This window comes from Pseudophryne corroboree, chromosome 1 (genome assembly GCF_028390025.1).
Source record: "Pseudophryne corroboree isolate aPseCor3 chromosome 1, aPseCor3.hap2, whole genome shotgun sequence".
NCBI lineage: Eukaryota > Metazoa > Chordata > Amphibia > Anura > Myobatrachidae > Pseudophryne > Pseudophryne corroboree.
Genome location: NC_086444.1, coordinates 1,238,157,046 through 1,238,170,776, shown reverse-complemented (window position 1 = coordinate 1,238,170,776; position 13,731 = coordinate 1,238,157,046). Strand labels below are relative to the sequence as shown.

Here is a 13,731-nt window from a genome sequence, read left to right as displayed (position 1 = left end):
GCTCAGTGTCAGTTCTAGTATCCTCATCAGTGCTCAGTATCACTACTCTTTGTCTTGTGCTGCATTGTGGTGCTCAGTATACTACAGTACAATAGTCCAGGGCTGCATCTTGCTGCTCAGTGTCAGTTCTAGTATCATCCTCATCAGTGCTCAGTATCACTGCTCATTGTCTTGTGCTGCATTGTGTGGTGCTCAGTATATTACAGTACATTACTAATAGTCCAGTGCTACATCTTACTGCTCAGTGTCATTTCTAGTATCCTCATCAGTGCTCAGTATCACTGCTCATTGTCTTGTGCTGCATTGTGTGGTGGCAGTATACTACAGTACATTACTAATAGTCCAGTGTCTTGTGCTGCATATTGCTGCTGTAGGGTGCTGTGGAAGTGTCCTATCACTGTGCATAGGTCATCATCATTCCAGTCACAGTGGCATCTGATATCTATCTAGTGGTATCTAATTCCAGACAGTACTGCCGTCTAATTCCAGATATATTACTAGCATATAATTCCAAACATTAAAAAATGGAAAAAAAAATGTGAAGAGTAAAATAGTGAAAAATCAAGATCCATTTCCACCAAGTGCTGAAGCTGCTGCCACTAGTCATGGCAGAGACGATGAAATGCCATCAACATTGTCTGCCAAGGCCGATGCCCAATGTCATAGCAGAGAGCATGTAAAATCCAAAAAGAAAAAGTTCAGTAAAATGATGACCCAAATATCTAAATTAAAAACGTCTGAGGAGAAGCGTAAACTTGCCAATATGCCATGTACGACTCGGAGTGGCAAGGAATTGCTGAGGGCCTGGCCTATGTTCATGGCTAGTGGTTCAGCTTCACATGAGGATGGAAGCACTCATCCTCCCGCTAGAAAAATTAAAAGAGTTAAGCTGGCAAAAGCATAGCAAAGAACTGCGTTTTAAATCACAAATCCCCAAGGAGAGTCCAAATGTTTTGTGGGGTGTGATGCCTAACCTTCCCAACACTGGACGGGAAGAGCATGCGCCTTCCACCATTTGCACGCCCCCTGCAAGTGCTGGAAGGAGCACCCGCAGTCCAGTTCCTAATAGTCAAATTGAAGATGTCACTGTTGAAGTACACCAGGATGAGGATGTAAAATAAAAAAGGGCCGACTAGATGGGCCAAGTGGTTCTTATCTGCCGTCAAATTCTATGTTTCTATGTTTCTATATGGGTGTTGCTGGCGCTGAGGAGGAAATTGACAAGGAGGATTCTGATGGTGAGGTGGTTTGTTTAAGTCAGGCACCCGGGGAGACACCTGTTGTCCGTGGGATGAATAAGGTCATTGACATGATTGGTCAAAATACAATAAAAATCACCTCTTTGGTGTGGAATTATTTTAAAAGAAATGTGGACAACTGGTGTCAAGCCGTGTGTTGCCTTTGTCAAGCTGTAATAAGTAGGAGTAAGGACGTTAACCACCTAGGAAAATCCTCCCTTATACGTCACCTGCAGCACATTCATCAGAAGTCATTGACAAGTTCAAAAATGTTGGGTGACAGCGGAAGCAGTCCACTGACAACTAAATCCATTCTTCCTCTTGTACCCAAGCTCCTGCAAACCACCCCACCAATGTCAATTTCCTCCTTAGACAGGAACGCCAATAGTCCTGCAGGCCATGTCACTGGCAAGTCTGACGAGTCCTCTCCTAACTGGGATTCCTCCGATATATCCTTGAGTGGAACACCTGCTGCTGCTGTTGCTGCTGGCGCTGCTGTTGTTGCTGCTGGGAGTCGATCATCATCCCAGAGGGGAAGTCGGAAGACCACTTGTACTACTTCCAGTAAGCAATTGACTGTCCAACAGTCCTTTGCGAGGAAGATGAAATATCACAGCAGTCATCCTGTTGCAAAGCGGATAACTGAGGCCTTGACAACTATGTTGGTGTTAGATGTGCGTCCGGTATCCACCATTAGTTCACAGGGACTTAGAGAATTGCTTTATGCAGTGTGTCCCCGGTACCAAATACCATCTAGGATCCACTTCTCTAGGCAGGCGATACCAAGATTGTACACAGACGTCAGAAAAAGAGTCACCAGTGTCCTAAAAAATGCAGTTGTACCACGGACATGTGGACAAGTGGAGCAGGGCAGACTCAGGACTATATTACTGTGACAGCCCACTGGGTAGATGTATTGCCTCCCGCAGCAACAACAGCAGCAGTGGCACCAGTAGCAGCATCTCACAAATGCCAACTCTTTCCTAGGCAGGCTACCTAGCTTTGTATCACCGCTTTCCATAAGAGGCACTCAGCTGACAACCTCTTACGGAAACTGAGGAACATCATCGCAAATTGGCTTACCCCAATTAGACTCTCCTGGGGATTTGTGACATTGGACAACGCCACCAATATTGAGCGTGCATTACATGTGGCCAAATTCCAACACGTCCCATGTTTTGCACATACAATGAATTTGGTAGTGAATAATTAAAAAAAAACACAGTGGCGTGCAGGAGATGCTGTCGATGGCCTAAAGAATTGCGGCCCACTTTTGGCATTCTGGCACCTCATGCTGAAGACTGGAGCACCAGCAAACACTCTTGAACATGCCCTGCCATCAGCTGAAGCAAGAGGTGGTAACGAGGTGGAATTCAACCCTCTATATGCTTCAGAGGATGCAGGAGCAGCAAAAGACCATTCAAGCCTATACATCTGCCTACGATATAGGCAAAGGAGGGGGAATGCACCTTACTCAAGCGCAGTGTAGAATGATTTATATGTTGTGCAAGGTTCTCCAACCCTTTGAACTTGCCACACGTGAAGTCAGTTCAGACAATGCCAGCCTAAGTCAGGTCACTCCCCTCATCAGGCTTTTGCAGAAGCAGCTGGAGATATTGAAGGAGGAGCTAAAACAGAGCGATTCCGCTAGGCATGTGGGACTTGTGGATGGAGCCCTTCATTTGCTTGGGTGGTCAATCTATTGAAATCAGATCACTACATTTTGGCCACCGTGCTCGATCCTAGGTTTAAAGCCTACGTTGTATCTCTCTTTCCGTCAGACACAAGTCTGCAGATGTTCAAAGACCTGCTGGTGAGACACTTGTCAACTCAAGCGGAACGTGACCCGCCAACAGCACCTCCTTCATTTTCTACCACCACCGGAGCTGACAGGAGAAGGATAACAATTCCAAAACCACCCGTGGTGGTGATGCAGGGCAGTCTGGAGCAAGTGCTGACATCTGGACATGCTGAAGGACCTGCCAACGATTACTGACATGTCTACTGTCACTGCATATGATTCTGTCACCATTTAAAGAATGGTGGAGGATTATATGAGTGACAGCATCCAAGTTGGCATGTCAGACAGTCCGTATGTATACTGGCAGGAAAAAGAGGCAATTTGGAGGCCCTTGCACAAACTGGCTTTATTTTACCTAAGTTGCTCCAGTGTTTAGTGCAGCCAGTAACCTTGTCAGCGATCGGTGTACGAGGTTACTTCCAGAAAATGTGGAGAAGATGATGTTCATCAAAATTAATTATAATACATTTCTCCGTGGAGACATTTACCAGCAATTGCCTCCAGAAAGTACACAGAAACCTGTGATGGTGGAATCCAGTGGGGACGAATTAATAATCTATGAGGAGGGGGATGTACACAGTGAAAGGGGCAGACTAGATGGGCCAAGTGGTTCTTATCTGCCGACAAATTCTATGTAAAGGGGTGAGGAATCTGACGATGAGGAGGAGGTGGACATCTTGCCTCCGTAGAGCCAAATTGTGCAAGGAGAGATTGATTGCTTCTTTTTTGGTGGGGGCCCAAACCAACCAATCATTTCAGCCACAGTCATGTGGCAGACCCTGTTGCTGAAATGATTGGTTTGTTAAAGTGTGCATGTCCTGATTATACAACATAAACTTGGGAGGGCATCATGTGCTGTTTGGGAATTATTTTTTAAGTGCCATCCTGTCTGACACTGCAGTGCCGCTCCTAGATGGGCCAGGTGTTCGTGCCGCCCACTTGGGTCGCTTAGCTTAGTCATCCAGTGACCTCCGTGCAAATTTTAGGACTAAAAATAATATTGTGAGGTGTTCAGAATAGACTGGAAATGAGTGGAAATTAGGGTTATTGAGGTTAATAATATTATAGAATCAAAATTACCCCAAAATTCTATGATTTAAGCTGTTTTTGAGGGTTTTAAAAAAAAAATACACCCGAATCCTACATAAATTTGAAAGGAAGGTTTTGACAAAACGCGTCCGAATCCAAAACACGACCACAGAACCGAATCCAAAACCAAAGCACAAAACCCGAAAAATGCCCGCTGCACATCTCTAAGGAAGGTGATAAAGTGTATGGAGATAAAGTACCAACCAACCAACTGCTGTCATTTATCACACACAGCCTGTAACATGACAGATAGGAGCTGAGTCTCTGGTACTTTATCTCTGTCCACTTTATCTCTCTCCACTGCTTAGTGAATAGACCACTATGGTATTAAGGGGGGCATGTACAAAGAAGTGATACAAGTAGAGAATTGAGCGAGTGGAGAAGTTGCCCATGGCAACCAATAAGCTGCTCTGTATGCTTTTATAGTATGCAAATTATAAATGTTACGTCAATGCTGATTGGTTGCATGGGCAGCTTCTCCAATGGCTCACTTCTCCACTTTATCACTGCTTAGTACATGTCCCCCTTAGTTTAGAATGTGCCAAATGTTGATCCTGGCAGTCCTGATATCTCTGAATAGCCCATTTTTTCCCGGACCAGGGATGGTGTGATAGTCAGCAGTTTGCCCATTTTGTATTTTGTCATCTTCTATGAATGACTGCACAGATACAGTAGAACATATTGTAATGATGATTTTTTTAACTCTGTTCAGTCTGCTGAAATAAGTAACTTAGGCCCTCATTCCGAGTTGTTCGCTCGCTAGCTGCTTTTAGCAGCCGTGCAGACGCTAAGCCGCCGCCCTCTGGGAATGTATCTTAGCTTAGCAGAAGTGCGAATGAAAGGAAAAAAAAATTCGAGCAGGTTTTTAGTAGCTTCAGACCTACTCCTAGCTTGCGATCACTTCAGACTATTTAGTTCCTGTTTTGACGTCACGAACATGCCCTGCAATCGGCCAGCCCCTCTCCCGTTTCCCCAGGCACGCCTGCGCTTGTATCTGACACGCCTGCGTTTTTCAGCACACTCCCTGAAAACTGTCAGTTACCTCCCAGAAACGCCCCATTCCTGTCAATCACCCAGCGATCAGCAGTGCGACTGAAAAGCGCCGCTCGACCTTGTGTGAAACTGCATTGGCTTTTGTGAAAGTACATTGCGCGTGTGCACTGCACCGCATACGCATGTGCAGAAGTGACGATTTTTAGTCTGATCGCTGCGCTGCTAATGACAGCAGCTAGCAATCACCTCGTTAGTCTGCTGATTTAGTGGAAACAATGTGCTAGTTCCATGCCAAAAAAACCACAATCTACTGTAGATGCTAGATCTTCTCCATATGCATATTGCTAGGTAATAAAGGGAACATTACATGTATTTCTATGTAGAGGTTGTTGCTTAGTCAGACAACTTTATTGCTGTTTGTCTTTATGTTTTCCACAGAACTAAGAAAAACTGTTTGACAGAGCAAATGTGACTGATGTAGGACCTGAGAGATTGACATGTTACCATGCGACTGCAAAAGTCAATGTCAAACAATTATCTCTCAATTTATTACATACATACAAATAAAATATCTGGGGTGGTTACTGGGATTGTAACACACAGCAGCACATTGGGAACTTAATTCCAGTGCTCCAGCCAGTCGCTACTAGTATATTGGAGTTTTGGAACAAGCCCTGTTCTTCACCTACAGTACTTTCTAGATACAACAAATCTTCTACAGTACATACAGAAATACACCTACATATCCAGTTCTAGTGATACTTGTGGTAATTCAGATCTGATTGCAGCAGCAAATTTGTTATCTAATGGGCAAAACTATGTGGGTAATTCAGACCTGATTGCTAGGCTGCGTTTTTGTACAGCCTGCGTTCATGTCTGAACTGCACATGCCTATGCAGCACAATGCGCATGCGCATTGCACAGGTATAAAGCAGATCGCCGCTCAGTGATGGGTTTGTGTGAACAATCCATTTGCACGCATGAACGCAAGGATATTGACCGGAAGAAGGCGTTTGTGGGTGGCAACTGACCATTTTCAGGGAGTGGTTGCAGGCATGTCCAATTGTTAGCAGGGAGGGTGTCTGACATCAATTCTGGTCCCAGACAGGCTTAAGTGATCGCATTGGCTGAGTAAGTCCTGGGCTGTGCAGAGACGGCACAAGATCTGTTTGTACATCTCTACTACACATGCGTTTGCACACTTGCACAGCAAAAATACACTCCCCCTGTAGGTGGCGACTATCTGATCGCAGCAGTGCAAAAATCACCTGCTAGCAATCAGGTCTGAATTACCCCCATGTGCACTGCATTTCCTGCTGTGATCAGATCTGAATGAGGGTCACTGTCCTTTAGTTGTGTCTGAACATGCTACTGTGTATCTGCCAATTACTGCTAATTATCTCTGTGACTTATCTGTCCTCTCCAGTCCTGGCTTTACACTGATGACTTATCTTCCTGAGATGCCTGCCTCAGACATAGATTGATTCCCATCTGCTCTTCCCACCACCCATGACCATATGTAGATCACTCCTTGACTTCCAACTACATTACCTAATTACTTTGTCTATGCCTCCTGATATAATATACTCCCCTCTTCTTTGTCACATTAGCTGCTTACCTGGGGGACTATGACATGTGCAGCACAGCAGAAAGGACAACATGGAGGGATCAGTGACATGTATATACTGGGTGCGCTATGATATACTGACAGCTACAACCCACCTGTTGGTATATAAGCAGTGAGGGATCCTGTGTTTGCTGTTCTTGCTGCACTTTGGGCCCGGTGGTGAGATTTACTCACAATAGATTCTATTCCCACTCTGTAGGTGGCATGGAACCAACAACTGAGTGTGAATTAGAGGAGGTGTAGGGATTCTGACTGCAGGTAAAATGTCAGAGGTTTGGATTCCGGAGTCACTCTCCTGAACACCGGGATCCTGACCACCAGCATTATAAGCACATCCTGTTTTTACTCTATACCCTGAAGATAAACAGGACCAATACAGACTGATGAGTCTGCAGAACCACTGACTGGATTAATGATCTATAATTATGCCACCAACCAATCGATTTGAGCCTAATATTATGGCAATAGTGTTGCCAAATACAAATCAAGAGCTCAATTCCGACAATTCTCTCGTCACTCTCTTACATACACACAACTTACTGTTTGCTTTAATTCAAAAGATTTAGCTTTATTTTTATGCAGATTCATTCTGTTCAGAGCATGAGCCAGAGCATATACTGACATGTATGTATAGTGGGGCTTCAATTCTGCAACGCCATAAATTGTCCCTGGAAGATGATTTTTGCCACTGCAATTATGTCCAGAAAACTGATACATAAACTGATATAAATTATTTTTGAAAATGTTTTGTGAAAGACATTTATAAAACAGGAGCCAAATATCTTCCAGTATTGGGTCATTCGTTCTTTCAAATGGGATTGCATTGTTAATAAAATGATTAATGTTGGGGAATTTTTTAGGAGGCAATATAAAAATTAAGCTACAATTTATGGATGGGAAGAAGATATCATCAAAATATTTTACATAAGTCCATGTGTCACTGAGGATTAATGTGAAATTTTCATTAATACCTTCATTCTCAAAAAAAATATTAAAAAAATGCATGGAACCAACACCACACATTACAATAATTCTAGCTGTAAAATGTTTCATCTCCTGAAGTTTCTTTCTATTAACGTCTAAATCAAAGGAAAGTTTAATGATAAACTCAATGCAGATCCCATGCTGGCTCATCAGTTTACTCAGTTCCAGTAATTCGATGTCCCCACTACCATCATTTGGTGTAATGACTCCAACCCAGTTCCAACCAAAATGTAGCAGACACTTAACAACAGCTGCAAAACGGTCCAGATCATCTGGGACAATCCGGGAAAACGTTGGATATAATTGTCTGTCATTTAGGACAGGGTCAGTGGCTCCATAATTGATCTATGGAAATAAAGTATACTGTTAGAAGTAGTAGATTAGTATAATAGCAGTAAAAGTGTAATCACTGGGGTAATTAGCTATATTCTAACATGGTACAGTATTTTGTGAATTTGAGATCAGTGCTCCAGCCAGATGCTTTTAGTATACTTGAGGTTTTGGAACAACTCCTGCTCTTCAACTATTATTTGGCTGCAGTCAAAATCCTACACATGGTAAATACACAATGAAGGAAGTATATGTATTTACTGAAGTTCTTGTAATATTACCTTCTCCTTGGATTGTGTGAACCTGCTGCTGCTTACTTGAAAATTACTGTTTTTGGCCCAGACCTCTTTGAATTCTATAGCATCTGCAATCCTGACCTTGCTTGATCAGTGGAGGAATATACAGATGTGTCCACGTACACCTTTCCAGTATCCTGTCACGTATGGCACAGATTAGCATGCCATGGACTCCGAGATTTAGCTATGTTTTGTGATTTTTCTTTATTGGCTTCTTTAACATACTACTTTATACATATTATTATGGCAAACAAAAATTCTAAAATCCATCCACTCGCTACTTGTAGAAAAAAGATTAGCTGTGCTATACATGACGTTCCAAATGTAGCAAAATATATAAGGTGAAAGTGGTCACATCTGTAGCGCAGAGTCCTGTACTGCAGGAGATCTTCTTGAGACTGTGAGTGAAATGATCCAACCTTATGTAGTCAGTAGAGGACAGGTACACACACCATTTCCATTTCAGAGAAGTCTGGCCAGAAGTTGTCTTCATGGATGAATTGGGGCCAAAAAGTTATACCTGTGATGTGGAAACTATGCAATCAGCTTCACTATTTATGAAAACATAGGAACTGGGGTACAGAAAAATGGCAGCAGGCGCTCTAGACTGATGATTCAAATGTTGAAATAATTGGCGGTAACAGAAAACAGTTTGTTCACCAAAGGGCTGGAAATCAGTACAATAATGAGTGTCTGCAGGCAACAGTGAAGCATGGTGGAGGCCCCTTGTAGAATATGGGCTGCATTTCAGAAAATGGATACATAATGAATGGTGTCCTGAATGCTGATTAATACAGACAGGTTCTTCTCCAGCATCATGACTATCTGGGATTACATAATGAGACTGAAGTATTTGAGCAAGCCTACATCCAAAGTAGATCTGTATCCAACAACTTAAAAAACCTCCACTGTGAGGAGCAATCAAGTATAAAAATCTACCAAGAAAAGACTACAGTCCTTCAAATGGATCTAAATACAATGTATAAATTCACAGATCCAACTCCTTCCCTTTCGGATAATCCCCAGTGCATCCAGAGGCCTACGTATGTAGCACAGAAAAGCACAAGATTAGGTACTTATCATATTATTTCAAACTCTTTGTACCTAAGCATAGTGTATTTATATACACCATTTCGTCTCAAATCTGCATTTAACCCCTGTGGGTACAAAGTCCTCATAGTATATAATTTTCATTTCAAGTTTGGCCAGTGCAGTTTCTGCATCTCGTGTTTTCCAATGTGGTTTAGCTATATTAATGTCACATATATTTCTCAATTCCTTAATGTCACAATTATGTTTGTCTTGGAAATGTGCAGAAACGCTATGCCTATCAAATCCCTTCCTAATGTTATGATTATATTCATTCAGCCGCTCTTTAATGATCTACTTGTACTATATGTCCAACATATTATAGAGCCCAACTGCATTCTAATAAATACACATTTTTGCTCCCACATGTAATAAAATCATTGATTTTTTTCTTTTTTATTGTTTACATTTGAAATATATTCAGTAATTTTACTTTCGGTTTTGCACATTATGCGCAAATTTTGCTCCCAGTGGGACTATTATATCGGAAGTATAGTGAGAGTCAGGAACACTAATACAGTTTAACAATCATTTATTTACAATACCATTGACAAGAATTCAAATATACTTATCCACGTTCCTTAAGGCGTTTATACAGGATGGTCAGAGTCCTAGCATAAGGTGTAGTCCCAGGGAGCCTTCTGTCACTGCACAGCGCCTAGGTCTTGTCAGTAAAAGGAACCCTATTGCCAATCTCAGGTCTCAATGGAGGCTGCTATCAGTATGACATGACACTCTATTTAACCCAGAGTCTAGGAGGTGGTGAAAGAATCCGATCTCTATACACATGTCATTGGAGTCCCTGGTCCCTGGTACAATATTGTGAAATCTTGTTGTATTGTATTCTAATGTAAGATAAATAGCCTTTACCTTTGCGTAATTTAGATGTCTAGGCCACTTGATCAAAGGTAAACATCTATTTGTTGACCATGAATAGACATATTGTCTGACACACATTCTCTGTGTGCTCCCAGTGTGACTAGGTGGACGGATCATACTGAGAACGCTGGAATACGATGGAGCCACATCAGATGAGCGCGGTTCTATCTGTACAAAAAAGTTACTAACAGGGACATGATACAAACTACCGGATATTAGTGTGAATGAGGAATTACAACTCTTGCAGCAAATCAAAAATGCTGCAGGACTGGGGAAGGTCCTAATCATTAGGGATTTGAACTATCTGGATATAAATTGGAAAACCAAATCAGATGACACAGCCAGGGAAAACAAGTTCTTAACGATGCTAAAAAATCATTATTTGTCTCAAGTGATCTAAGAACCAACTAGACTAAGGACTATACTGTATCTGGTACTAACTAATAATGTGGTGATAATATCAAGTACTAAAGTAGCGGAGACCTTGGGAAAAAGCGATCATAATATAGTATGGTTACATTCGATAATAGTTTCAAAAACAGCTCTATAAGGGCACAACTAAGATCTTACACTTTAGAAAAGCAAAATTCATAATGCTGAAACATACACTAAAGGAAATTAATTGGAAAACTTTGGGGGTAATTCAGAGTTGATCGCAGCAGCAAAGCTGTTAGCAAGTGGGCAAAACCATGTGCACTGCGGGTGTGGCAGATATAACATTTGCAGAGATAGTTAGGTTTGGATGGGTTATTTTGTTTCTGTGCAGGGTAAATACTGTCTGCAATTTAGATTTCAGTTTTAACACCCATCACCTAAATCTAACTCTCTCTACACATGTTATACCTTCCCCAGCTGCAGTGCACAGGGTTTTGCTCAACTGCTAATAAATTTGCTGCTGCAATCAACACTGAATTAGGCCCTTTGTTTCATTTTAAGGATCCAGCTGAAATGTGGGAGGCTTTTAAAACTTTACTGAATAAGAACATTCATAAGTTCATTCCCATGTGCAGCAAATGTAGGAGTAGTTTATTCAAACCAATGTGGCTTTATAAAAGGATAAGGTACAAATAAATTAAAATAGGCATGCATTCAAATCGTTTAAATCCACCGGGAAGGCAAAATCATTCCAATATTACAAATAATGTAACATAAAATGAAAAAAGGAATCAGAGCTGCTAAAATATAAAACAATTAAACTACTGTATATAAACAGTGAAAGGTTAAAAAAGGGGAACATAGGACCATTACAGGGTGAGTTGGGTGTCTTGATTAATGAGGACAAAGAAAACAATGAATTATTTAACTTTTTTTTTCATAGGTATTTACTAGAGAGGTTCAGTTTGTTGGAGTAATGCACAACAAAAGCCATGATAAGGTCCCATTGCTAAGTGCTTTGTTAAATGAGTAAGTAGTCCAGGAGAGACTAAGTAAAATTAAGATAAATAAATCTCCAGGTCCTGATGGTCTTCATGCTAGGATTCTTATGGAGCTTCACTCAGAATTAGCAAAGCCTTTATATTTGATTTTCTATGATAGAATTCCATCAGTCTTGGAACCAAAGGGCTGGTGTATAGCAGAGGAAGTCCCAATATTTAAAAAGGGAACTAAAACTCATCCCGGAAATTATAGACTTGTAAGTTTGACAAACATAATGGGGAAAATATTGGCAGGTACATTATAATAAGGGATAGCATACAGGAGTTCTTGGAGACCTCCAAAGTTATTAATAGGAACCATCACGGTTTTGTGAGGAATAGGTATTGTCAGACTAACTTAATTAGTGAACAGTATATGAAAAAGTGAGTGATAATGTAGATCAGAGAAAAGCAGTACTGGAACTGATGTCAGACACCCACCCTGCAAACGCTAGGACACACCTGTGTTTTTTTAAATACTCCCAGAAAATGGTCAGTTGACACTCACAAACACCTTCTTCCTGTCACTCTCCTTGCAATCGGCCGTGCGAATGGATTCTTCGTATAATCCATCGCCCAGCAACTATCCGCTTTGTACTCGTATAATGCACCTATGCATTGTGGTGCATACGCATGCGCAGTTCTGACCTGATCGCAGCGCAGCAAAAAATCCAAGTGTGTGATCAGGTCTGAATGAGCCCTAATGTGTACATTTCTGGGGTTATACTATAAAAAAGATATCATAGAACTTGAAAAGGTTCTGAGGCGAGCCACCAAATTGATTAAGGGGTTAGAGGCACTGGAATATGAGTAAATGCTTGCTAGGTTAGATATGTTTACACTCAAAAAGAGGCGTCTAAGAGGAGAGATTATTGTTACTTACAAATTTATAGCGGGACAATACAAAGAGCTATCAGGCGATTTTAAAAAAATCTGTACACTGAACACGCGGTCACTCTCTGATGTTAGAGGAGAAAAACATTTCATATCCAATGCAGGAAAGAATTCTTCACAGTAAGTGCAGTATGGATTTGGAATTCTCTGCCAGAAAAGGTAGTATTAGTGGAATCAGTCAATATGTTTAAAAATGGATTAGATAAATTTCCTAACCAAAAGAAATATCCTAGGATTTAGCGTTTAAAAAAGAACATATTTGAGAAATATTGTGAATTACAGTTTTTAGTTAAACTTATTAACATAACTGCACCACGGTCATTATAGGGGTATGGAACTCAGGGTGGACAGTGTCTAGGTTGACACCCAATAGGTTGACACGTATTGGTCTACAGTGGCTAGGTCGACACTTGAAATAGGTCAATATGACCATAAGGTCGACATGAACTAGGTCGGCAAGAAAAAAGGTTGACAAGTTTTTGATTGTTTTTGTGTTGTTTTCTTCGTAAAGTGATGAGGAACCTCAATTAGTGCCCCGTGTCCATTTCGCATGGCTCGCTTCACTTCGGTCAAGGTGTCTCGCTACGCTACCGCTGTGCTCGGCACAGGTTACTGGTCCCAATCGTAGTCCACGTGGATAAAAACAAAGATGCATTGTGACATGGATTGGGTCTCTGTATTATTTTGCATCTTTATTAGTTGCTTTATTATCACATACTGGTATCTTACACAACAACCATCGCTCTGGCATCTGTCCCACAAGAATTATTGCAGACAGGGAGGAATTGCTGAGGATGTATACATCATGGGATGAATCAGGATAGCCGGATACTTCACTCATGTTTATAAATGTCATTATATTTATCAGCCACAATGCCCAATATTGTGCTCTGGTGCTATCTATTGCATAGTAATAGATTACGTTTGATGTTTATAAGTATAAATATGTGCTCTATACAACTCATTAAGCAGCTGCTGGTGCTCTGATTGTTCCTGCAGGGTTATCTCAGTCAGGTGATAAATTGTATTGTGTAGGTGGGAGCAGAAAATATCATAACCATGGTCACCCATTTTTGATATTTCTACACTGCCCCAT

General features: G+C 41.4%; 1 protein-coding gene across 1 annotated transcript in view; it reads right to left on the bottom strand.

Moving 5' to 3' along the window:
* The window catches only part of LOC135052827 (vomeronasal type-2 receptor 116-like), a 49,919-nt gene extending 36,443 nt beyond the window's left edge, over window positions 1-13,476 (bottom strand). The window contains exons 1-2 of the mRNA XM_063957448.1: window positions 13,354-13,476; window positions 7,775-8,077 (exon numbers count right to left, since the gene is read on the bottom strand). Of these exons, the coding sequence (XP_063813518.1) occupies window positions 7,775-8,077; window positions 13,354-13,476 (426 nt within the window). The remainder of the gene's footprint in view (window positions 1-7,774; window positions 8,078-13,353) is intronic.
* Between the last annotated feature and the right edge of the window lie 255 nt (window positions 13,477-13,731).